At 42.5% G+C, this 26,610-nt stretch overlaps 1 protein-coding gene across 6 annotated transcripts in view; it reads right to left on the bottom strand.

The window, feature by feature from the left end:
* DAW1 (dynein assembly factor with WD repeats 1) overlaps nt 1-26,610 on the bottom strand; it is an 80,176-nt gene that overhangs the window by 35,217 nt on the left and 18,349 nt on the right. For all 6 annotated transcript variants that reach the window (XM_042995543.1, XM_042995544.1, XM_042995539.1 and 3 more), the window contains exons 5-11: nt 21,169-21,291; nt 17,110-17,209; nt 13,183-13,290; nt 10,866-10,972; nt 9,643-9,745; nt 8,451-8,565; nt 1,299-1,375 (exon numbers count right to left, since the gene is read on the bottom strand). In XM_042995543.1, the coding sequence (XP_042851477.1) occupies nt 1,299-1,375; nt 8,451-8,565; nt 9,643-9,745; nt 10,866-10,972; nt 13,183-13,290; nt 17,110-17,209; nt 21,169-21,291 (733 nt within the window). The remainder of the gene's footprint in view (nt 1-1,298; nt 1,376-8,450; nt 8,566-9,642; nt 9,746-10,865; nt 10,973-13,182; nt 13,291-17,109; nt 17,210-21,168; nt 21,292-26,610) is intronic.

Raw genomic sequence — 26,610 nt, 5'->3', positions numbered from 1 at the left:
CTCTCTCTCTCTCTGTTCCTCCCCCGTTTGTGCTCTCTCTCTTTCTCTCTCTTTTAAAATATATAAGCCTAAAATGCAATAATACAGAGTTTGAGAACTCTTCATATTCACACATACGCAAAAACATGTGCACTTGTTGAGTAGGACACATCGTGCATGTCAAGTTATTAGACCAGCCACTCAGAAGCACAGTCTGGGCTCTCTTCCCAGGCTGTCTCCCACATCCACACTTCCCTCTCTCCCTTCCTGCCCATCCCCCCAGCCTATGGAGAAGATGTGCTCTGCGTGGCCTTAGAGACCAACCCTGAAAGACAGGAGCTCCTGAGCTCCGGGCCACCAGCAGCAGGTATGGGGGGAAGGGGGGCGTGGGTTGGTGGGGAGCACCACAGGGACAGTTCCAGGGTCTAGGGGCAGCCTTCCAGGACCTGAAGCCATCAAAATGATACTTTGAAAGGAAGGAGCAAATCTGATCTCAGGTACAAGACCAAAGAACTGGGCTGAACTGGGTGGCAGTGGAGGGTCCCCATGTCCAGATCTTTCCAAAATTGTCACAGGACATGGCTAAACTTCAGGTCACTGATTGGAAGTCTCTGCTTTGTGAATCACGTATGGGTGAAGCTTATACAAAATCCTAAGCTACAGCTCTGAAGTTTCAAAACAGGTCATTTTAAAGTCTACTAAGTATTGGGGCACCTGGGTGGCCCAGTCAGTTAAGCATCTGACTTTGGCTCAGGTCATGATCTCGCAGTCTATGGGTTCAAGCCCCGCGTTGGGCTCCCTGCTGACAGCTCAGAGCCTGGAGCCTGCTTCGGATTCTGTGTCTCCCTCTCTCTCTGCCCCTCCCCACCTCACGCTCTGTCTCTCTCGCTCAAAAATAAATAAACATTTAAAAAAAATTTAAACTGTGAAGTATTAAATATTTCCCGGACACACTTTCTCAATTGCATTGAATTCACAGCACACTTGATACTTGCTGAACAGCATGTTATTGTGCATAATATACACGTGCGTGTCAGCCAAGACCGAGAAAAGTACTTCACAAGTTTCTTAAATGGCTTTAATAAGTATCATCCGCTAACTCGATCCTTTGCTGACGGCTGAGAAAAAATGCTGTCTTAAACTGTCTTAAAGATTTTAGGAATCATTTATTATGCTGAGTTTGAGGTCACACTTAAAAATATCGTTTTTATGATTTCTAGAAAGAGTAGGATAATTGGGCAAACCCTAGTGCCAACAGACCACTATGCATTCGATTCTTTTTAACTAAAGAAACTGCTCCAGATGAGAAGGCAACTCACCTTTGAAATTTCACCTTCGTGGCCTTCCAATCTGGCAATGCATTTCCTTGTGGCTGCACTGAAAACCCTTGCCGTTCCTTTTTGAAAGAGTGGAGATACATATGAATTCATGTGCAATACAGAACTTTGAACCATGTGCTTTGAATTATGTAAATATCTATCCTTCTGACATACAGGCTCTGTGTGTTTGTCTCCCTTCCTGCGGCGAGGGCCACCACCTGAAACTGTCCGTGCAAGCTGGTGCCACCGCGGGAGAAGAGGGGGAAGAGGGTGCGTCTATAGTCCTGAGCTTACTAGAAGAAACAATGGGTTCCAAGGTCGAAAAGGCAGGGAAGGAATCCAGAAAGAAGATCTTAAAGAGAAAGGGGAGAATCAAAACAAGTTTTGAGAAGTTGGGGATGAAATAAGCCACCAGACCAGCACCACACACCAAAAAGCGTGTAAGGGCACAGAAGGTTCAGGAGGCCTTCTTGAAAAGGAACAACAGCCACTACTTGCTGGGCAAAGAATAGGCATTAGGGATGCCTTTCTGCAGAAAGAGCTAGTAGAATGGTTTGTTCCCAGATGTTCTCCAGTGCCCAGAAGTGCCAAGCTCCCAGTAGACACCCATTAAGTGGATACAGGATAGGTGGGTGGATGGATGGATAGATGGGTGGGTGAATGGATGGGTGGGTGGAAGGAAGGAAGGGAGGAAGGAAGGAAGGAAGGAAGGGGGAGGGAGAGGTATATACATTTCTTTAGAATTAAGGAGTGGAGGAGTTAAACAAGTGTAGAAGGAGAAAAACAGCAGTAGTAAAATTATCAGAAAAAAGTTAAAATTTATCTAGCCAGGTGAAGGCTGCTCTCTTATTGCAATTATAACTTTACACAGAGGCAAAATTAGTGCAATTAAAACATTAGATAGAAGCAAAATTAGCAAAGATAACGAATTTTGGTTACTTAATTTTCATTCAGAGAAGAACAAAATATCTTAGTAAATTTTGTACTTGCCCTTCTGACAATGTCAACTTCAGGAAGGAGTAGATGAAAAGTGCTATTGTACAATCAATATGACTAAAAATATAAAACTTGCTACTTGGACATTCCAAAAACCTTCAAGTGACCAACGTGTTTTAAGAATGTGTTAATACAACAAAAGTGAATATTCTACATAGAGTCATTCTCGAAATTTCTCAGAAGCATTTTAAACCCAGGCAAGACAGAAATAATATAGTCTGAAACTATGATTTTAGAAAGACAGAAATATGAATAGGACACCAAAAAATAATTCAGTCTTGAGAACGATTCCAATGAGGAAGAAAAAGGTGATATATATACACACAGATGTAGCTGCACAGGTAACTAACCCAGTTGAATGGATCCAATTTTAAGAAGGGGGTGTGGGGCAGGAACCAGAGATTAAGTAAACAAGATTTCCTAAGCATCAAGACTTCTTAGAAGGGACACAATGGGAAGAGGCTCACAACACACGCCAAAAGAGAAGAAGAAGATTTTTTTTTGAAGCAACGTCTTGTTGAACAGGGAAAGAATGGAATCACTGCTAGGGGGGCTTAACAGATGGTAGAGAAAACAAAAGAAGAAGAATTGAACGCACAGTTCATTCTTACCCATCCCTCAGCATCCTGATCTCCAGACCCGGCTTGTTTCTGCCCCCCTAGTGCTGACAAAGTCCTGACATGCTTCCTAATCTGCCATTCTCTATAATTTAACATTCTTTATAATCTAACGTTCTCTATATCCTCACATTCTACGTAAAACACATGTATGGTATTCTTCCTTGTCTCCCCCTCCACAGTACAGCTCCATGAGGGAAGGGATTCCTCTCTCTTCTGCTCATTGATCTAGCCCATGCTCCTAAAACGATTCCTGGCACAAAGTAGGTACCCTCTCTGCTTGTGTCGAATGGATTTTTTTGTATAAGTGAGAATGGTATTTAAAATGAAAAGGGTAGATTAATTACAGCTAAGGGATGATTTTTAAAAAGCCAAGCTCTGTGATAAGATGAAAAAGTAAGTGGTTACTTTGAAAAAGTAGAACTCTCAAATTCAGGGTGTTTATAATTCCAGAGCATAGAAAGAACTTTATGTATGATCAAAGGATCACCTTTGAAAAGTCCTAGTGAGTAAGAGAATAAGCATGCAAATGTAATTTTTAAAAAGGAGACACAGGTGGCATAAAGACTGTGTAATTAAAATGAATCACTGGCAAAACTCTACAAGTCATTGTAACACAAAAGATACGCGACTGCTTAACAGTATGTTAGCCACAAGGAGCAAATGCAGGAAAACTAAGAACAAATCACGCCCCCCCCAAAAAGCCTTCCATCTTTGCTAGAATTCCTGAAATGGCTGTTAAGAAGTTTACACGGACATGACGTAGAGTCCCCTGGAGTCACGAAGGAATTGGACACGATAAAACATCATATGTGAATATCAAAGAGATGCCTTAGACACAGTGGAGGCTTATGCGTGTTGACATGGTGATGACACAATCATAGCACAGCATGATACGCATTCGTGGGAGCATGACACAGACATAGTGTCCTATGTGGCCATCACAGAGACGAGGCAGACATAGTATAGCATGATGTATGCTTGTCCAAAGAGATTAAAACACACAGCGTAGCAACATATGGGGTCATCAACAGGTGGCAAGATATATTGGAGCATCATACATGGTGGTCATCATGGACATGACACATACTGCCACACTTAGCATCACACTTAGCTGTCTAGGAGATGATGCAAAATAGCATAGCGCTCCCCATGGTTATCAAGGAGATGATATAAACACAGTATAGGATATCCAGCATATACCCTTATGAGGTTGTCAAAGACCGGAAGAATGGCAGAGCATTATGTATGTATTGAAACATTCTGGGGTAATCGCACACCCTATGATCCAGAGTGTGGCATCTCATGTTTTTGTCAAGGATAGGATGCAGACGTCAAGAAGCATCATTCACTGTCTTCAGGGAGTTTATCCCTGGTATAGCATCATCCATGGCTCTCGGGAGGTGGGGAAGTCACAATGTAGCATCGTATACAGTAGGTTAAAAGATGATACAGACAGAGTGTAGCATGATTATCAAAGACACGATGCAGACATGTCATACTGTGGGACTTGCAAGAAGAGAAGTCTTCAGGCAGAAGACACAAGCATGTTGTATGTCATACATGCTGTTATTGGGCCAAACTGCGGTCCCCACAAAACTCATATGTTGAATTTCCAACCCACCGTGCCTCAGAAGTTGACTTACTTGGAGATTGGGTCTTTTTATTTTATTTCTTTTTAATTTTTAAATGCTTATTTATTTTTAAGAGAGAGACAGACAAAGTACGAGCCGGGGAGGGGGAGAGAGAGAGGGACACACAGAATCCGAAGCAGGCTCCAGGCTCTGAACTGTCAACACAGAGCCTGACTCGGGGCTCAAACCCACCAACCACGAGATCGTGACCTTAGCCGAAGTCGGACGTTTAACCAACTGAGACACCCAGGTGCCCCAAGATTGGGTCTTTAAAGAAGATATGAGATTAACATGAGGTCCTTAGAGTGTTCCCTAACCCAATATAGCCGGTGTCCTTATAAGAAAAAGAGATTAGGACACAGACACGTGCAAAGGGAAGACCATGTGAAGACACAGGGAGAAAACTGCCATCTGCAGGCCTCAGAAGAAACCAACGCTGCCAGCACCTTGATCTTGAACCTGTAGCTTCCAGAATTGTGAGAAGAGAAATGTCTGTCTTTTAAGCCACTCAGTCTGTTGTACTCTGTTATGGCAGCCCTGGCAAACGAATACAGTTATCAAAGAGGTAATGCAGTTACAGGATGCCATCACGTGGGCTGGCCACAGACAGTGCAGGGTCGTGCGCGGTGGGCAAGATGACACAGATATCTCACAGCACCATACGTGATTGTCAGGAGATTCCTTATAATAGAGCATCACGCATGACTGTTAAGAAATATGCAAACAGAGTCTATAGCTTCATTCGCTGGCCAAGACATGATGAGACACAGCATGGCTTCGTACGTGGTCGTCAAGGAGAGGACCAGAAATGGTGTAGCATCACCCTGGCTGTCAGGGAAGTGATGCAAATACGGCGTGGTGTCGTACATTATCAGGGAGAGGACACACAGTGCGGTGTCGTATGTGGTCATCAGAGGGACGATATAGGCACAACTTGTGTCATATGTGGATATAATAGGCTCGCCACAGACATATTGTAATGTCATAGGTGTTGATCAGGAATACAAGACACATAAATTTCAACATCACAAATAATAGACAGAAAAGTAACACAGAAATAACGCATCACCATATCCTGTTTTCCAAATGACACAGACATAGTGTGGCGTCATACATGATCATCACGGACATAATACAGAAATAGTTTAGTCGCATGGTGCAGGGTTGTTAAAGGGGTGATGTAGTAATCGTAGAGCATGACACATACTTGTACAGGGGGTTTCACATAATGTAGCATGGTTTTCTAGGATATGGTGCATATATCATGTAGCATCATGCACGGTCATCAAGGAACCTCTCCTAGTATAGACATTATACATGATTATCAAGAAAGTGATATAGCTTTATATGTTGCTAGGAAGAACATGAGACATAGTACAACATCATACATGTGTTTTAGGAGATAACACAGAAACAGCACAGTACCTTACTTGATTGTCAGGGAGATGATGTAATTATCAGGGTATGACACACAGTGTAGCATTATATCTGGTTGCCAGGGAGATGACGCAATCAGAATGTACCATCATTAAGGGAGGGTAGCGAGCACTTAAGCATCACATAACGTTATTGATTGTTGACACAGAGTAACGTTATACGAGCCTACCATTGAGATGACAGGCACTAGGGCATCACACGTAGCACTCAAGATGACACAAAAGGTATAGCCTGAGGAGCAGATTTCAAAAACACAATCCAGACATGATGTGGAATCATGTCATTTTGTAAATGAGGTGAAGCAGACATAGCGGCCCTTGAAGACGTGTTTGCCGAGGTGATGAGGTAGAAATATTACAGCGTCGCACATAAATTTCTAGGAAGTGGTGAAGATATGGCAGAGGATCATACATGGTTATAAGTGATTAGATGAAGGTATAGTGTAGTATCATACAAGATTTTAAAGAGAATGACAAGGACTGTAAATTAAAACATAGTGGTCGGGTATATGATACAGACACAAGATAGCATCATACGTGGTCATTAGAGGGATAATGTGGACTTATGTGGCTCCCTTCATGGTCATCAGGTGGATGATATGGACACAGTGTAGCATCACATTTGGTCTCCGGGGAGATGACAGTTCAGCATCATACTTGGCTACCAAGGTGAGGTCTCTCATGGAACAGCATTGCATATGGTTACCCAGGAGATTAGGTAGACTTTGGATAGCACCGCACCAGCTTGCCAAGGAGATGAGGCAGATAAGAGTGCAGCGTCCAGTGTGGTCTTTAAATGATAACAAAGTCATGGTGTAACTTAAAACGTAATCCTCAGGTCTACGGTGCGGACACAATGTAGCATCGTAGGTGGCTATTAAAAGAATTATGCACACGTGGTGCAGCTGCATACGTGGTCATCAGCTGGATAACACAGGTGTGGGGTAGCATGACCTGCAGTCTTCAGGAAGATGACACAGTGTAGCATCATACTTTATTATCAGAGTGATGACTCAAAGAAGAGCATCACACATGGTTGTGTGATGTCATGAGATGACATAGACTTAGTATAGCGTCACGTATGCTGGCCAAGGAGATGGTGCAGATGTGTCATCGCATGCAGCTGTCAAGGACGTGATGTGGACATAATGACAGGGTTGCCAGCAAATGATGCGGAAGTCATGGAGTCTCTTACATGCTTGTCAGGAATACATAGTTATGAGGGTGACCTGTTGTTTAGTATAATAAATTACCACCCAAGACAGAGTGTATTCATAATGTTGTAATACCGATGCTTGTCAATGAGGGGGGACAGATGTCACATAGCATGATATGCAGCTTTCAGTGACATGTCAAAGACATGGTGTAACATCATATTTATTTGTCAGCAAGGTGAGTTCATGGTAACCATACATGGTTATCAAGGAGAGGATACCTCCTAGGCAGCAATCAAGGAGATGATGGAGTGAAATGGAATATCGTGCATGGTTTTTTGTTTTTTTTTTTAATTTTTTTTTTTAACGTTTATTTATTTTTGAGACAGAGAGAGACAGAGCGTGAACGGGGGAGGGTCAGAGAGAGAGGGAGACACAGAATCTGAAACAGGCTCCAGGCTCTGAGCTGTCAGCACAGAGCCCGACGCGGGGCTCGAACTCACATACCGCGAAATCGTGACCTGAGCCGAAGTTGGACGCTTAACCGACTGAGCCACCCAGGCACCCCTCATGCATGGTTTTTAAGAAAATGTGAGTATGGTGTGTTATCATTTACGGCCATCAGGAGGGGATGTGGTATAATGTAGGGTCTTACTTGGTGACCCAGGGCTGGAGTAGACATACCCTGTAACTTGTGTCCTGGAGGGATGAGATGGACATAATAATATGCACGGTCAACAGGAAGATGACAGAGATGTATTGTAGCATCATATGTGGTCTTCAATGAGTTGAGGCACGCACAGTTTACCACCAGCCCACGGTTACCAATAAGATGATGCAGATACAGTGTAGACTCATCAATGGTAAGGGAGAAGATGACTTATAGCACAGCATCATGTGTGTTCATCACAAAAGTGCGCTATACGTAATGGAGCAGCACGTGTGGATACAGGAGATAATACAGACTTTTTATAGCTCTGTGGATGGTGGTCAAGTTGATGAGGTCAACACAGTGTAGCATAATGCAGGATTAGGGAGATGATCCAGGATATACCACCATCCACAGTCATCAAGGAGGTGTGAAGACCGAGTATAACACCAGACGTGGTTGCCAAGGAGGTGACGCAGATATCGTGCCATGGTTACCAAGAATACCATACGGACATAGATACCAACATCACAGAGATGAGGCACATGTGGTTTGTACCACAGCTGGTCATCAGGTAGATGACCTATAGTGTAGAATTATACATGTTTCTCAAACAAAGCATAAATCCCCCCCCCCATAAATTAAATGTATGAACCGATGACCTACCATCGGCTGAAGCAGTAGCAATAAGTTTTCCAGTGTAATCAAAACAGCTGTCTAGTATTTCATCATCATGGCCTGTTAATGTTGCCACATATTTTCCATTTGCAGCATCCCACAGCTACAAGTAAAAAAAAAAAAAGAGACGACTATGATAACTTCCTGTCTGAAGTGCAAAAACAGCAAGTAGTAGTCTTGATGACATGCGTATGGCTGGCTAAATAACTGGGCCAAGATCATGTGTATCATTTTCACATGTTCTGTTAATTCTATCTGGATTCATGACAAGAGACCACAGCCAACCAACTAACAAGGCACACTTTGGACCAGGAGAAGATCAGAGACAGACATTTAGGATGGGTAGTACAAATCTGCCACGATAGTAGGAAAAATCTCAAAGTGCCTGCTCCGCTGACTGGAGAGGAAGTGTCCTCTTTTCATAAGAAGGTCATAAAATGATAAGGAGCTTGATCTAAAACTGTAACACCAGCACATGAAAAGTACACTAAGGTTATAATACATTGGATGTGTAATCAAATAATAATTCCAGAGCATAAGCTCTTAGCAAAAGAAAGTTAAAGGCAGGGAGACGTGGTGCTGAGCCTCATTGAGACTGCCTCTAATCAAAGTTCAACAAATGAACAGAGAGAATAAAGAAAAATAACATGCCTTTTATTTTTTTTTAAAGATCTTGTAATAATTAACATTGTTTGATCTGATTCAATTAACATTGTTTTACTACATAGTTTCTTTAAACTCGGGAGATCAGAAACAACATTTAAAAATGCCAACTATCCTCTCTGTCTCAAAAATAAATAAAACATTAAAAAAAATTTTTTAAAAAGGGGGCGCGTGGGTGGCTCAGTCAGTTAAGCGTCTGACTTCAGCTCAGGTCATGATCTCGTGGTTTGTGAGTTCAAGCCCCGCGTCGGGCTCTGTGCTGACAGCTCACAGCCTGGAGCCTGCTTCGGATTCTGTGTCTCCCTCTCTCTCTGCCCCTCCCCTGCCCCTGCTCTGTCTCTCTCTGTCTCAAAAATAAATAAAACATTTTAAAAAAATTTTTAATGCCAACTATCATTTATAAATTAATATCTTAATTTTACAGTACCTTTGAGATTTGTTAATGTTGCAGGGAATGTCTGACACAGTAAAAGCAGGCACACAAGAACTGTAAAGCAAAGGTGTTTCTTGAGCTCACCATGCAGGTTTTGTCCATAGAGCCGGTTAATATCAGAGAGCAGTCCCAGTTGAATAAAGCACTGCTAATCTCAGCACAATGCCCAACTAGGGTATACACCTTCCTGCAGAATGGAAAGGATGCATGCTGGTGAACGATGCCACACGTCAGGATATGTGCCCAAATAATGATGTCTAGACCCTGTGGGTGTAAGAATCTGAACTTTGGTTTTTACAAAATAACATCTTTGATGACCAAACAATGATGGCTTTACTATAGCTCAAAAAGAGTCAACTAGGCTACTCATTTCATTTCAGCAGAAATATACCAAAACTTTAAGCACTCAAAGATGGCAACGTTACTTAAGACAAGACCTCAGAAAGCCATGGGTAAAAAATAATAAAGATCGTCTGAAATTCTGGAAGCGGGATGAGCGGACCCGCTGGTAGTTCAGAAACTTCCCCTCGAGTGTCTGAAGGGCCCCTCCTTCTCTCTCATTTCTTGTTGTATCCATCTTGATTGCTAACCCTGATAATTAGCCCCCTTATCAAGATGCAGACAGGTCCAAGGTAGAGCTTTATAGAACAAATAGTCTAATTTAGTTAACGTCTTAGCAACTAGAACCAAAAATAATTAGGGAGGAAATTGAAGTTCGTGGACTAAATTAAGTAGGGGAAATTAGCCATGATTTTATTTACTCCTGATACCCATGCCTACCGTAATGACAAGCCACTGAAATTTGATTACATAGTATACAGAATAAGTAACAGCCATACACCCAGGCTACTGTTAACATTCTCCTTGTACGTTGCTGTGTGGCATTATTTGCTCAGAATTCTAAGAAAATACACATGTTTTATGGATCGGAAATACCATTAAATAATGAATTAATTTATTTGTGGTGTGTCCTATTCCTATAGAATCCAAAGCACACTTAATAGATATAAGATTAAACTAATGAACGGCAAAGATTGTCTTCTTAACCCTCTGATTTAGGTGTTAAAAATTTTTTTAATGTTTTCTTATTTTATTTTTGAGAGAGAGAGAGAGAGAGAGCATGAGCAGGGGTAGGGCAGAGAGGGAGACAGAATCCGAAGCAGGCTCCAGGCTCTGACAGCTCAGAGCCTGATGTGGGGCTCGAACCACGAACCATGAGATCGTGACCTGAGCCGAAGTTGGACGCTTAACCGACAGAGCCACCCAGGCGCCCCACAGGTTTTAATATTCCTAAAGACACAGAATACCTTCCAGTTTCAGCTTCCCACACTGCAACTGTATGATCAAAAGACCCTGTGATGATTCTGTTTCCCGAGGTGTTAAAGGACAAAGAGATGATTTCAGCCGAATGTCCCTAGAAAGAGAGTGGATACCGTCATGCACACCTGTGGAAAAACACTCCCTACAAATGCACAATATCCTAGTTGATAAGAAAATGCTAGAAAAGGCAAAACTCTATAGGGGGAAAAAAGATTAGTGGTTGACTGGGGGTGGCAATAGGGAGAGATTGCAAATGGGCACAGGTTTCTTTCCGGGGAAATGTTTGAAAACTACAGTTTAGGGAAAGTGGCACTTGACTAAATTTTTCTAAAAGTTGACTTACACACTTAAATCAAGTCAATTTTACATAGTACGGCTGTTTGTTTGTTTTTTTAAATTTTTGTTTCTGTTTGAATAGACAGGGCGAGAGCATGATTTGGGAAATCAGAGGGATTTTTTCACATTGTCTTAAAAACACTTTTAGAAGAGCTGTATGCAGGCAGCCTGCGTGGCTCAGTGGGTTAGGCATCTGACTCTTGATCTCAGCTCAGGTCATGATCTCACGGTTTGTGAAATCGAGCCCCGTGTTGGGCTCTGCACTGACAGTGTGGAGCCTGCTTGGGATTCTCTGTCTCCCTCCCTCTCTACCTCTCCTTCAAGCTCTCTTGCATACACACACACACACACACACACACACTCTCTCTCTCTCTCTCTCTCTCTCTCTCTCAAAAAATAAACTTAAAATGATTATAAAAAAAATAAAAGGGCTGTGCGCTTTATGGGTTAACAATAGGCAAGTTTGTGAAATAAAGTTAATAACTTAAAAAAATGGATATTCTTGGGGCACCGGGGTGGCTCGGTCGGTTAAGTGTCTGACTTCAGCTCAGGTCGTGATCTCGCAGCTCACGAGTCTGAGCCCCACATCAGGTTCTGTGCTGACAGCTCGGAGCCTGGAGCCTGCTTCGGATTGTGTGTCTCCCTCTCTCTCTACCCCTCCCTCACTCATTCTCTCTCTCTCTCTATCTCTCAGAAATAAACATTGAAAAAAAAATTAAAGGATATTCTTATGATGACTTAACATCAAAAGGTTAATAAATATCTGGCCTTTGGCCTGACTTTCACCTGGTCCCTGTCTACGGTTGATGCATCAGACGTCCTGAGACAATCCGAAGAAGCCCTTCTCTGCAGCAGATTCTACTCTGCAGTGTCTCCCTAGTTTCTCTAATTATTGTAGCAAATTAACATATATTACTTTTTTAAGTAGCGGAAAGGTTCATTTACAAATCAAATTTCTGGTTGATCCCGAATGGCAAAAAACTAAATGTGGCTGAACACTGCAATTCCGAACACACGAAACGAATGTGTTCTCTGGCGGCAGGCAGGTGTAGGTGTGCAGGGACAGATGCGTCCTTCGAGGACTGTCAGGCATGTGTCTGAAAGTGGAGGTAATGCAGAGGCAGCCGCCCTCGGACAGGATGAGAACGAAGAGCGAAAGAGGATGCTTACGCTAATTAAGGCTGGCACTCTGAATCCCTCGGCGTTAGTTAAAAAGGGTGCTTTTTCTCTCTCCGGGCCATTTTGTCACTTTCTTGGAAAAAGCTCTCCTAGGAGAGGGGTCCTGTGTTTAATGTCCGTTTATAATTTGGAAGGATAAGACTTGGGTTTTCCAGCTAGCAGTTCCCACTGATTGGCACAGAGAATCACCCTATTTTTGTACGGGGGTGTGGGCTGCGGTGGGGAGAAGCAGAGGCGGCAGGCAAGTGCTGGACGCCTGGTGGCAGTGGACAGAGGCCCCTGTGGGGACAGGCAGCACCGGGGCTATGGGCGGTGCCCTGTGGCCTTGCTCCTCTTTCCACTGGCCCCTTGTCATTTCAGACTTTGTAACACAGAAGGCTTCTAAGACTGGGGGGGGTGGGGAGTGGTGGAGGACGGAGCGAGCAGTCATCCGTTTAAGGAATCTTCTGGCAAGTTCTCCACTTCCGCCCCTTCCAGAAAGTGCCAGCCTCCTCCTACTTGGCTTTAAGCCAGGAAGACGGCGGTGGCTTTAAGTCACAGTTGGTATGGTTTACAGACTAAAGCCAGTCACAGGAAAGAGCCCGCGTGGCTTCCCCAGCTCTCCCATCAAAGCCTTTTGGAAGAGCCAGCAAGCCAACCGGGACACTCTTTTCACTGCAGAGTCTGAAGGCCCAAGAGGTCAGTTTGCAATAAACACAAAAATAGAAACAAACTCAAATGACAGGCCGGTGCTAAAGGGCGGCGAATGAAAATGCAAGGCTCCGGAGGCTGTCGGCATTTTGAACGTACCGTCAGAGTGAGCGCTTCCTCTCCGTTCTGAATGTCCCACAGTTTGGCTGTTGTGTCCATGCTGCCAGTGGCCACGAGGGTGCTTTGAGGATTGAATGACAAACACACCTGAATTACAGGAAGTGGAAGAGAGTTGAGAGAGAGAAGAGTTTTATGCCGCCGTCAATTTTGCATAGAAAAGCTTCGGGAAGCAACCACCTTGGATTCAGCCTAATTCTTTGTAAACCACGCAGTGAAACATCAGATCCGGGTGGCCTGCCTTGTGCCGGTTCAATCCCGAAGCACTCTCCTCTTGGGAAGAAGCTTCCTGCTCTCCCACGGCACCCGGCTCAGGATTTCAGGGGCACTGGCGCCCCTCCCCGCTTCCAGACCACAGAACACGAACAAAAGCAAACCCATCTCCTTCGAGATGAGATTCGTGTTTTCTGGCTTCCGGCTTCCTGGGTGTTAACTTCACAGTCCTTTCAACCCTCCCCCTCACTCACCAAGGACTTTGGCTACTGGATTTTAGTCTCAAGTCCAAGTCCTACGCGGCCTTCCTGTGAGGCACCAGTCCAGTACCCCAGACCCGTGACCCTGCACTCCCTTTCATAATCGCTCCCATGGCCACACCCTGGACTTTGACATCACTTCCTCTACAAAATTCACTACCAATACATCAATCCCGAGTTACAATTTCCCAGGACTTCCGCTTCCTTCCTCACCAAGCCATCCCCAGGACATTTTCCATCTCATTCAGACCCCTGCCTTTTCCCGGGCCCTCATCCCCCACTCAGTTGACACCCTGAGAACATGGCTCCTGCCAGTATCCTCGATACCTTCACTCCCTGTCTTTCCACTGCACCATCCCTAAGACTCCCACCAACTGTAGCAACTGCCATTGCGTTCACTCGCTTGCCCTCCGTCACCACTCAGCTTCGGAAAACTGCACAGCAGGTTATGGCGTTGCTGGTTCGTGCCTTCTGTCCTCAGCTGTGTGCTCAGCACCCTTCCCGACGTGAACGTGCCTCTGCCTCAGTACGTTGTCCCTTTCCCCACTCTTGTCCCCGGTCTGTTTCACCCCTCCTCCACAGATAGCCTGGCCTCCTACTATTTCCCTGAGAAAACTCATCTATGGGGAGGGGGGGACTTCCTCACCTGGGCCTCTCCTCCCTTCCGTCCGTCTCAGGTGCAGAGGGATCCCTTCGCCCTTCTGAGACACCCTCTTGCCCACATACCTAGGAGCCACGTGCCCACTGATTTTTCCCTCCTTCTGGACTAGATCCCTCCTAGTGGCCTGGAAACATGCTTGAGCTTTTCCCACATAAAAACAAACCCTCCCTTGACTCTATGTGCCGACTACTTTTTCCCTTTCACCACCAAATCCCTGACTGCCCATCCCCCACTCTTCAACTCTGCTGGAACCACTTTGGTTAAAGGGCCGATCCAATGGCTCTGTCGGTCATCCCACTTAACCTCCTTGACATCTGCAGTGTTGACCCCTTTCTTCTCCATATTTTCTTCCCTCTTGGCAGCCATGACCCTGCTCTGCTTTTCTTCTTTTGCTTCCTATCTGTTTTTTGTATCTTTCGGAGGGTTCTTCTCTTCCCCATCTGCTCAAGATGCCATCGCACTTCTCCCCATACTGACCCTTTTCCTTTCAGAAATTTCACTTCCTCAGTGGAAGTGCTGCCACCCTAATACCACTGACTCACCCACATATCCGTGTCTCCTGCCTAGACTTTGCCACTCAATTCAGGCCCAAGGGGCCTCCGATGGACACCACGCGGGCAGCTTGGACCAATCAGTCTAAGACACGTGGGTCATATGAACACAGAGCTGCTTTTCCTTCTATATAGAGAATTGGTGAACGGTACTGCCACTGTCTGAAATCAGGGAATCTCTCGAGGGGCCCTTTTTTCCTTCAGGTCTCACACCTACTTGCTGACCCAGTCCTACTCCTCCACCACCTACGCCTCTGTCATTTCTGCTTGGAAACAAGATGCCCGACCGGCCCCTACTTCCCATCACGCTGCGCACTGCCAAAAGAATGATCTTCCCAAAGACTCAAAGTGACCACGCGATCCCCCAGCTTAAGAGTCCCAACGGCACGGCACCATCCACAGGATGAAGCCCTAATTCCTTAGTATAGCATAGGAATCAAAACTACGGGCCACTTCGATCATGCTCACCATGCGATGTGGCTCTGAATGGGTTGCAGGTGCCAAGATAAGGTGCCTCGAATCCAGGCAGCTGGGCAGCACAAGGGGTCCTCAGCCAGCACCCCTGCCCATGGGCAGAAGGCAGCTCCCCTCCGTGCGTTGCATGGCCACGTTGGCATATTCCGTGTATATCACCCCAGGGTGAGGCTGGGAAGAGCTGCTCTGGCCACACAGAGTCACCCGAGTTCAAAAGCACCCACCACCGTTGCACACCTCCTCTGGGCGTGCTGCTTCCTCGTCCTGAGTACACGTGCAAAGTCTCTCCTCAGCACCCCCCTACTGGGTGCTCCCCTCTGTGACCACACTAAACTCCCCACGAACTTCTAGCACACCCACAAAGCATCTTTGAACTTATTTATTGGTGCCTCTACTCCCTCTACTAAAGTACAAAATCCCTGCAGGACAAGATCTATGTGTGATTCTATTTGGCATGCCAAACACGTAGGTCAGGGCTCGACACGCAGCCAATATTTAGTAAATATTTATTGGATTAATGTTGTTGACTATGAAAAAATCAATGTTTTCCTAGGAACCACATATTAAAAAAAAACTTTTTCAAAGTTCCAAGGGAGTGTGAGAATGAGGATTATGTCTTTTTTATAACTTTGGGTAAATTACGTACTCTATGCCTCAGCATCTTGGACTGTAAAAGGGGGAAATATCTAGCCCTTAGGGTTGTTATGAGATGCAACTAAGCTAATATATGTGAAGGGCTTAGGACAGCGCTTTGTGCGCACTGAGTGCAATGAACGAGTCGGTTATAGTTTTTCGCTGCATCATCCCCCAGTGTCTAGCAAAGTATTAAACATAGCATGAGCCCTTATTGGATGAGTACACCATGAGTTTGAAGGATAAATATAAATAAATTTTACTCCTAAAATAAGCAGCTTGTTTATTTTTAAAAGCTATCATTTGTTCCATAGGGTGCCAATTATCTCACTAATTGTTATAAGCTGTAACACGGAATTGGCCAAGGTCAAGGCCTCCCAATAGTGAAAGCTATTTAGAGTATCAAACTATTTATGCAAATTTGAATTCTAACGATATCTGGGAAACAATCAGCCTAAATATATCCCGTGATATTATATATATATGTAATATATATAATATATATATATATATTATATATATATATTTAAAAAAGGTACTTTAAAAGCTATGTTAAGAATTTTATCAACTCCCATCAAGTCAATCCTTCAAAAGCAAGTCAATGAAAAAGAAGTCAGGTTGGATATTGCACTTAAATGTTTATCATATTACACATCTAATTGGTCAATGCAGGATGCAGGTTATTGAACGACATCTTTAATATATAAACACTCGAATAGCTTGTAATTTACATAAATGTCACCATATGAAATAAGTGTAAACTAAAAATACTGGATAGAATTATAAAATTAATCATGAAGGTAGAGCCACCACTTTTATATAATGGACTCCTAAAAAGAAATAGTAATGATGTGTTGACATAGGTCCATCAATTGTAACAAAGGTACCATTTTGGTGGGGGATGTTCATAAAGGGACATGCTTGGTTTTGGGGGGACGGGAGGGAATATATGGGAAATCTCTGTACCTTCCACTCAGTCTTGTTGTGAATATAAAACTCCTGTAAAAAATAAAGTCTATTAAAAAAGAGAGAAAGAGAAAAGCGAAGAAGAAGAAGAAGAAGAAGAAGAAGAAGGAAAACAAGAACATAAAAAATATAACAAAATAAATATACTCACTATTTCTGCTGTATGACCTCTAAAGGTATGGTAACATTTTCCCGTTTCTACACTCCATAGCTTACAAGTCTTATCAAAGGATCCAGTGGCAATTTTGTCACTAAAATTTAAAACAAATGTAGATTTTGAAAACAAATTCAAACACACTATATGAGACACTGAATTAAGACAAGACATTAATACGTAGGTCTGTATCTACTCAGAAATTTACTTCGTTTTTAAAACAACAAACAATCTTATGTTTGTTTCGGTGGATAACAATTTAAAGGTCTAATTTTTCAATAATATAAGATTATGCATTTAATTTAAAATGTTTTACATTGAAAGTATAAATTTATGTTTGGGATTACAATCAGTTTTTAAACTAGCACAATGAATATGGTAAATTTTTTAGTTTAGAAAACTCCTACCAAATGGAAATTAAAAATGTATGAGAGGCAGGAAATGGAAAAATTCTATTAGATCTACTGACAAGGATAACATTGAATTTAAAAGAAGAAAAATGAAAAGGTATAAATCCAATGAACCACATGGCTAGATGAGTTTTTGAGAATTTAGTGTCTCCTTGGGAAAATAATGCTGCTAATATTCCAATTGTCAGCTCTTTGGTGAAGGAAGACGGTTTTCGGAGGAAATATGGTGAGACCTCAGTCCCTTTCAAACAAGAGGCTTTCCATGTACACTGCAGAGCAGGGTTACTATCGACACCAGATAGATAAGAGTAGGTTGGCCCGCTTAACCTTTGACCATGGAACTAAACCTTTTCCTTTACCATTGACCCCTGTCTTTTATAGCAACTCATTAAAATGCTTCACCCAACGGGGTCACCGGTTATACTGCAAGCTCATTGTTCAAGACCCTTATTGGGTCTTAAGACCCAAATATATATCTTAAAGCAAATTCTATGTGCTTGGCACAGTCATAGGATTTATATTTTATCCAAACTAACATTAATGCCCTGTATCTCTCCTTCGCTCTCAGGCCACCCACATAAGTATTTCTGTGGTCTCTGATACTAAAGGAGTCAGGTCCTTTCTGTCCATGCTCCATGCTCCAGGGACAGACTGTTCTGGAGAACACCCACCCACCCAACTTGAGCTTCCTAACACTCAAGGCTGGTTGTCAACCCAAAGTCTGCACTAACCCCCCCCCCATCTGGTCTGAGCGTTTCTCATCAGCTGCTGATGTCCAACTTCTGCTCAGATATGCTGAGAGCACTGTGTGCTCTTTGTCAGCTCCTTCCCTCCACTTTCCAGCCCTCCTCCCCCTCAGACATATTGTCTCAAGTTGCTGCTGTTTCTCTCTCAGTTCCTGTTGGATCACACACTGCTCTCTACACCCATTCACCACTACATTATAAAAGATAACACTGATTTCATAGTTTTGAGAATTACTTTATAGAATCAAAGCTTACTTCTGACCCAATGTATAAAACATGTAAGAACTAACCTGGTTCTTCTATCTCTATCTCTGTCTTTCTGTCTCTCTGTCTCTCTGTCTCTGTCTCTGTCTTTCTCTCTCTCTCTCACACACACACACACACACACACACACACACCGTCTCATTCTTTGGTGGCGATCTTGAATCTTGAACTCACTCTGCTGAAACCCCAGTGCCCCAAAGTGCTGTGAAAAAGGTTGCTTTAATCCATACATAAATCATCAGACTATGTAATTGGACAAGCGAGTTTTTTGTCAGGGGGTCTTGGTAGAATCCAATAGAAAGGCCAAAAGATGAAGAGTTCCTCCCCTCTCTATCCCCCCAAAACTTTGTTCTAAGATAGATATGCAAAAATATCCTGTCTTGTAAGTATAATATTATAGGATATTATATTATATCATGCAGAACATACTGTTAAAGTCCTTTAAATAACACTGCAAGTAAAGTAGGAATTATAGTAGAGGTAAAGCATTATCATTTATAATGTCAATTAAATCTCTCTCCCACAGGTTGGTGCAATAAGGCATTATAAAAACTATCATTCTCTACAATGCAAAACTGCATACATCAAAGTTAAGTTTTGGGTAATGTAATTGGAATACTTAATCATTTTAATGTACCAATTAAGTTTGATTGTGCCATCACAATTGATATGATTTAAACTGTGTTACATCTTAGAAAGATATAATGACATTAGCAATCTACATATCAAGTTTTTAACATATATGGTATAAAATTTCTACTTTAAGTGGATCAGATTTTGATAGGATTCCCTTTATCACCCCTGCCACTACCCTAGACTGTTCTCATCATCCCATGAATGTATCTTTTTATCTGCCTCCTAACTAAATTCCTTGCCTCCTGTTTCATCCCAATCCAAACCCTCTGACCCCTTCTCTCTGCCAGAACAGCCCTCCCAAAATGGCACTTGCATTGCGTCCCTCCTCTGTACACAAAGACTTCATGACAACTCAGTTGTCCAGAACAGAGTTCAAACTACACAGAACGCTCTGACCTCACCCACTTCTGATTCTCACCAGGAAACATCCACTAGAGAGCCAGGGGCACTGGGGGAGCCGGGCAAAGCCCCACCTAGGCCGTGGAGCTGCAGGGTGCCCTCCCCCAGGGTGCCCTCCCGCCTCCTTTATTTTCCACCTCCAAGCTTCTGCTGGAGCTGCACATCATCCTCACAACCTCCACCAAGAGAAATCCCACTGGCCTTTCTCTTCTAACTTTCAAGCCATTTACTGTTGTGTTCTAGTCATCATACTACTATCATAAAAGAGACATATTTACTGAGACAGCTTAGTGAATGGAAAAAGTCACAGTGGTCAGTCATGAAAAAAGACACACATTAAAAACTTTTACTCAAATACGCAAGGCAAAGGCTTTTTCTTTGGCTACCTGGAGCTCATTATCTGCCTTACAGAAATCATATCCAACCTCTACAAGTTCCAATTTGAGAATTTAGACACACTTGTAGGACCATCTGAGTACAAAGATAGTTCGAAATGTTTCCATGCATTTTCTAATGTTTACACTGGCCTCACCTACAACTTCACTCACTAGCAATTTTTCAAAGATTTACCTTGGCTACATTTTCACGAAAAAATAACAGCTTTCTTTTCACATGCATATTTCATTAGTTTAAGCACTATTTAATTCAATTCGATCATTAAAGTTGAAATCACAAGAAACATAAGCAGATTTATGGACAAATACAAGTAACTCATGGTAGACTTAGACCTAACCGGTGGGAAGAAAAGCTGAGCACACCAGTGGATGGCCCCGTTTCTGCAAATATCCAGGGAGCCTTGGGTACCAGCAGTACGTCATGCAGAAGGAGAGCTAGAGAGAACATTGGTTCATCTGTTGAATCAGTTAACTAGAGGCTGGTTTAAAAATGCTATTATAGGGGCGCCTGGGTGGCTTGGTCGGTTAAGCGTCTGACTTGGGCTCAGGTCATGATCTCATGGTCCGTGAGTTCAAGCCCCGCGTCGGGCTCTGTGCTGACAGCTCAGAGCCTGGAGCCTGTTTCGGATTCTGTGTCTCCCTCTCTCTGACCCTCCCCCGTTCATGCTCTGTCTCTCTCTGTCTCAAAAATAAATAAACGTTAAAAAAATTTTTTAAAAAAATGCTATTATATCTTGTGCTGTTATCTAGAATGCTACTGGATCCATTTTTTTTTTTCAGCTAAGACTGTAAATTAACTTCTGAACAAGGTAAACCATGCTCTGGGGGTATGTCACATTCTCCAGAAGCCAGTGCTCTAAACATCAATAGGACATAAGTGCCTGTCAGAGAACTCCCAGGGGACGGGACTCAGCCCTGCTTGAACTTGGGACTTTAGCTCGCCTCTTAACTACCCCGTGATTTTGAGAAAGGTCCTTGAACTTTATATACTTTATGTGAGAAAAAGAAGATGTATCCCCAAACTCCTTTAAGCACCGAAAGGGGTATTTAAAAAGCCTTCAAAGCACACATCCAGGCACTTGGAAATTTTAGTTCTCTTTTTCTTTTCACCCCCCAAAAAACAGAGGAAGACATGAATAAATGGAGAGAAAATAAAGGATTTAATGCATTAATGAGGAAGAAGTGAATGACTGAATGTCTGTTTACCCATACGGATTGTTGAATGCTATGGCATAAACCACATTCCGGTGGCCCTCCAGGGTATGAAGCTCCTCTCCAGATGCAGTATCCCAAAGTTTACACGTCCGATCATAGCTTCCTGTAATAAAGCTAACACGTGGGAGACAAATAGATCACAAAGTGACAACAGCAGCGTGTTAATAAAGACCTCGTTTTTTTACCTACAAGATTATAACCCCATTTATCTTGCTCTTCTTTTTTTTAATCTTTCTTTATTTTTGAGAGAGAGAGCAACAGAGCATGAGCAGGGGAGGGGCAGAGAGAGAGGGAGACACAGAACCCGAAGCAGGCTCCAGGCTCTGAGCTGTCAGCACAGAGCCCAAGGCGGGGCTCGAACTCACAAACCGTGAGATCACGACCTGAGCTGAAGTCGGATGCTTAACCAAGACTTTGCCACCCAGGTGCCCCTATCTTGCTTTTTACAAAATGAAATCGTGTATGGAGAACCATTAAATTGGGAACAATAGCTACATCCTTTTATTAGGAACTTTTTTAATTTTATCCCTAAACCAAAAAGGAGCCACTAAATCAAATTAAGAGTAATCCTGCCAATAATCATTCTTATAAATAATTATGAACTAAATAATATTAATCAGCAACATTTTCTGAAATTCGAACATATCTCAATAAACAGTATCGTTCTTCCCATTGGTCAGCCCATAAAATCTTAGCATCATCTTTGGTTCCTCTAATCCCCTCATATACCACACACAATCTATTAGTAAATTCTGTGAGCCCAATCTCAAAATACACCCCTAGTGTGGCTGCATTTCACCAGGTTCCATTGCTTCCGTCTCTTGCCTAAACAATGAAACCATCTTCTAATAGATCTTGGCTCACACATGGTCCTTACTCCTTATGAGTCTATCTTCCACACCAAAACTGGAGGTTTTTGTTTTTGTTTTAACTTCCCTCCAATGGCTTCCTAACAATCTAGAGGAAAATTCAAACTTCTGCTCATGGCCCACAAGACCAACAGCACTGGCTGTCTCTGGGACCTCAACTTGACCCCAAAGCACACCCTGAGCAGGCACATTCACCTCTTTGCTAGTCTTTCTTCTACCCATCTGGTTTACTGCCATCATCCCCAGGACCTGGAACGTGACTGGCAAACTAGTAAGTGTCAGTGAATATTTACTGAAGATTAGCAATCCTCTTACGTGACCATTCTTCTACAGGAATAATTTGTACGTTGGCCTCTCATATGTAGTTTTTTATTTTAGAGAGAAAGAGCACATGCAAGTGGTGGGGGGGGGGGAGAGAGAGAGAGAGAGAGAGAGAGAGAGAGAGAGAGAATCTCAAGCAGGCTCCATGTTCAGCATGGAGCCCAATGAAGGGCTCGATCTCACGACCCTGAGATGACGAGCCAAAATCAAGAGTTGACCACACTGAAACAACTGAGTCACCTATGCACCCCTTGACCTCTAATATTTTAAAGTTAAAAATTCTATCTTAGTTATTCCTTAAATATTCCATTAGGAAAGCTACTTCCCCAACACAGAAAAAAAAAGTGCACAGAAGTAAAAAGCTGGTCTGCAATAAAAAAGAATGAAATCTGGCCATTTGCAACAATGTGGATGGAACCAGAGTATATTATACTAAGTGAAAAAAAGTCAGTCAGAGAAAGACAAGTATCAGATGATTTCCCTCATATGTCGAATTTAGGAAACACAACAGATGAACATAAGGGAAGAGAAGGAACAGTAAGATAAAAACAGAGGGAAGTAAACCCTAAGAGACTCTTAAATACAGAGAACAAACTGAGAGTTGATGGAGGAAGGGAGGCGGGGTAGGGTTAGGGGTAGGGTTAGGGTTAGGGTTCGCTAAGTGAGTGATGGGCATTAAGCAGGGCACTTGTGATGAGCACTGGGTGTTATACAGAAGTGATGCATCATTGAGTTCTACTCTCGAAACCAATACTGCACTGTATGCTAACTTAAATTTGAATAAATTAATTAAAACAAATAAATTAAATCAAGAAGTAAATTAATAAATAAAATTAAAAAAAAACAGTCGAGTGTCAAGTGGTAACGATAAAAGGTAAACAGATAAATGATAAATTCTGACAAGGAAACTCAACCAAACAAAAGGGTTGACAAGGCAGTGTACCTTTGACTCTTCTCCAGACACTTCCTCTTAGCTTTTCAGGGATGTAAACTGGCACAGTCGTGATGGAATATAGGATGGTGGGTTCCCCAAAAAATTAAAAATAAAACTACTGTATGATCCCACAATCTCACTTCTGGGTGTATATAAAAAAAATGAAATCAGGGGCGCCTGGGTGCCTCGGTCGGTTGAGCGTCCGACTTCGGCTCAGGTCATGATCTCGCGGTCCGTGAGTTCGAGCCCCGCGTTGGGCTCTGTGCTGACGGCTCAGAGCCTGGAGCCTATTTCAGATTCTGTGTCTCCCTCTCTCTCTGCTCCTCCCCCGTTCATGCTCTGTCTCTCTCTGTCTCAAAAATAAATAAACGTTAAAAAAATAAAAAAAAAAAAAGAAATCAGGGTCCCATAGAGGTATCTGCACTGCCATGTTCTTTGCAGCGCTGTTCACAATAGCCAAAACACTGAAACAAACAAATATCCATCAGGGAATGAATGTCATACTCTTTAGCCATGAGAAAGAAAGAAACTCTGCCACTTGCAAAAACATGGACGAACTTGGAGGGCATTATGCTAAGTGAAATAAGCCAGACACAGAAAAACAAGTATTGTCTGATCTCACACACAGGTGGAATCTAAAAAAAAGTCAAATTCATAGAAGCAGACAGTAGAACAGTAGTTACCAAGGACCGGGGAGTGGGAGAAATGGGGAGACATTGGTTAAAGAGCATAAATTTGCAGTTATGTAGGATGAATAAATCTAGAGATGTAATGCACAGGCATAATCACTATAGTTAATAATATTGGCCTGAGCTAGAACTGATCCATGAATTCAGCAAAGTCACAAGATATAAAATTAGTGCACAGAAATTAGTTGCATTTCTATACACCAATAATGAAGCAGCAGAAAGAGAAATCAAGGAATTGATCCCATTTACAATTGCACCAAAAACCATAAAATACCTAGGAATAAATCTAACCAAAGAGGTTAAAAGTCTATACACTTAAAACTATAGAAAGCTCATGAAAGAAATTGAACAAGATACCAAAACAAAAAAAGGAAAAATATTCCATGCTCAAGAATTAGAAGAACAAATATTGTTAAAATGTCGATACTATCCAAAGCAATCTACATATTCAATGCAATCCGTATCAAAATAACACCAACATTCTTCACAGGAACAAACAATCCTAAAATTTGTATGGAACCAGAAAAGATCCTGAATTTCCAAAGCAATCCTGAAAAAGAAAAACAAAACTGGAGACATCATAATTCCGGACTTCAAGATGAATTACAAAGCTGTTATCATCAAGACAGTATGGTACTGGCACAAAAACTGACACACAGATTAATGGAACAGAATAGAGAACCCAGAAATGGACCCACAAACGAATGGCCAACTAATCTTTGACAAAGCAGGAAACAATATCCAATGGAATAAAGACAGTCTCTTCAGCAAGTGGTGCTGGGAAAACTGGACAGCGACATGCAGAAGAATGAACCTGGACCACTTTCTTACACCATACACAAAAATAAACTCAAAATGGATTAAAGACCTCAATGTAAGCCAGGAAGCCATCAAAATCCTCGAAGACAAAGCAGGCAAAACCTCTTTGATCTTGCCCGCAGCAACTTCTTACTCAACACCTCTCCGGAGGCAAGGGAAACAAAAGCAAAAATGAGCTACTGGGACCTCATCAAAATAAAAAGCTTCTGCACAGCAAAGGAAACAATCAGCAAAACTAAAAGGCAACCAACAGAATGAGAGAAGATATTTGCAAATGACATCAGATAAAGGGTTAGTATTCAAAATCTATAAAGAACTTATCAAACTCAACCCCCAAAAAACAAGTAAGCCAGTGAAGAAATGGGCAAAAGACATGAATAGACACTTCACCAGAGAAGACATCCAGATGGTCAACCAACACATGAAAAAATGCTCAACATCACTCATCATCAGAGAAATAGAAATCAAAACCACAATAAGATACCACCTCACACCTGTCAGAATGGCTAAATTTAACTCAGGCAATGACAGATGTTGAGGATGTGGAAAAAGAGGAATGCTGGTGGGAATACAAACTGGTGCAGCCACTCTGGAAAACAGTATGGAGGTTCCTCAAAAAATTAAAAATAGAATTACCCTATGACCCTGCAATTTCTCTGCTGAATATTTATCCAAATGACACAGACGTGCTGTTTCAAAGGGGCACATGCACCCCACTGTTCATAGGAGTGCATAGCCAAAGTATGGAAAGAGCCCAAATGTCCATCAACAGATGAGTGGATAAAGATGTGCCATATGTGTGTGTGTGTGTGTGTGTGTGCGTGTGCGTGTGTGTGTGTGTATACACACACACACACACACATACACACACAATGGAATGTTACTTGGCAATCAAAAAGAATGAAATCTTGCCATGTGCAACAACATGGATGGAACTAGAGTGTATTATGCTCAGCAAAATTAGTAAGAGAAAGACAAATATCATATGACTTCACTCATATGTAGAATTTAAGATACAAAACAGATGAACATAAGAGAAGTGAAGCAAAAACAATATAAAAACAGGGAGGGGACAAAACACAAGAGACTCTTAAATATAGAGAACAAACTGAGGGTTGCTGGAGGGGTTGTGGGTGGGGGGATGGGCTAAATGGGCAAGGGGCATCAAGGAAGACAGTTGTTGGGATTAGCACTGGGTGTTATACGTAGGGGATGAATCATTGTCTTCTACTCCTGAAACCATTATTGTACTATATGCTAACTAACTTGAATGTAAATTACAACATAAATAAATAAAAAATAAAATAAAATAATAATTCTGGCTTGAATACTGGAAATACACTAAAAAAATAGATTTCAAGTGCTTTCTTCACACACACAAAAAGTGGTAACTGTGAGGAGATAATATGTTAACTAGCTTGACTGCAACAATTATTTCACTATGTGTATGTATGTCAAATCATGTGGTATGCCTTAAATATATATACAATTTTATTTAAAAAAAATTTTATCCTTGGTTTTTGAAAATTAGAAATGAAGAATAGAAAGGGAAATATAGAGGGGCACCTGGGTGACTCAGTTGGTTGAGTGTCTGCCTCTTGATTTCAGCTCGGTAATGATCCCAGGGTCATGGGATCAAGCCCCGAACCCAGCTTTGTCCTGGCAGGGCAGAACCTGCTTGGGATTATCTCTCCCTCTCTCTGCCCCTCTCCCCTGATCACTTGCTCTCTCTCTAGAATAGAGAGAAGAAGGGAGGGGGGGAGGTAGGGAAGGAGGAAGGGAGGGAGGGAGGGAGGGAAGG

This window comes from Panthera tigris, chromosome C1 (assembly GCF_018350195.1).
Source record: "Panthera tigris isolate Pti1 chromosome C1, P.tigris_Pti1_mat1.1, whole genome shotgun sequence".
Lineage (NCBI taxonomy): Eukaryota > Metazoa > Chordata > Mammalia > Carnivora > Felidae > Panthera > Panthera tigris.
Note: the sequence above shows the minus strand (reverse complement) of the source record. Positions and strands in the feature narration are given on the sequence as shown.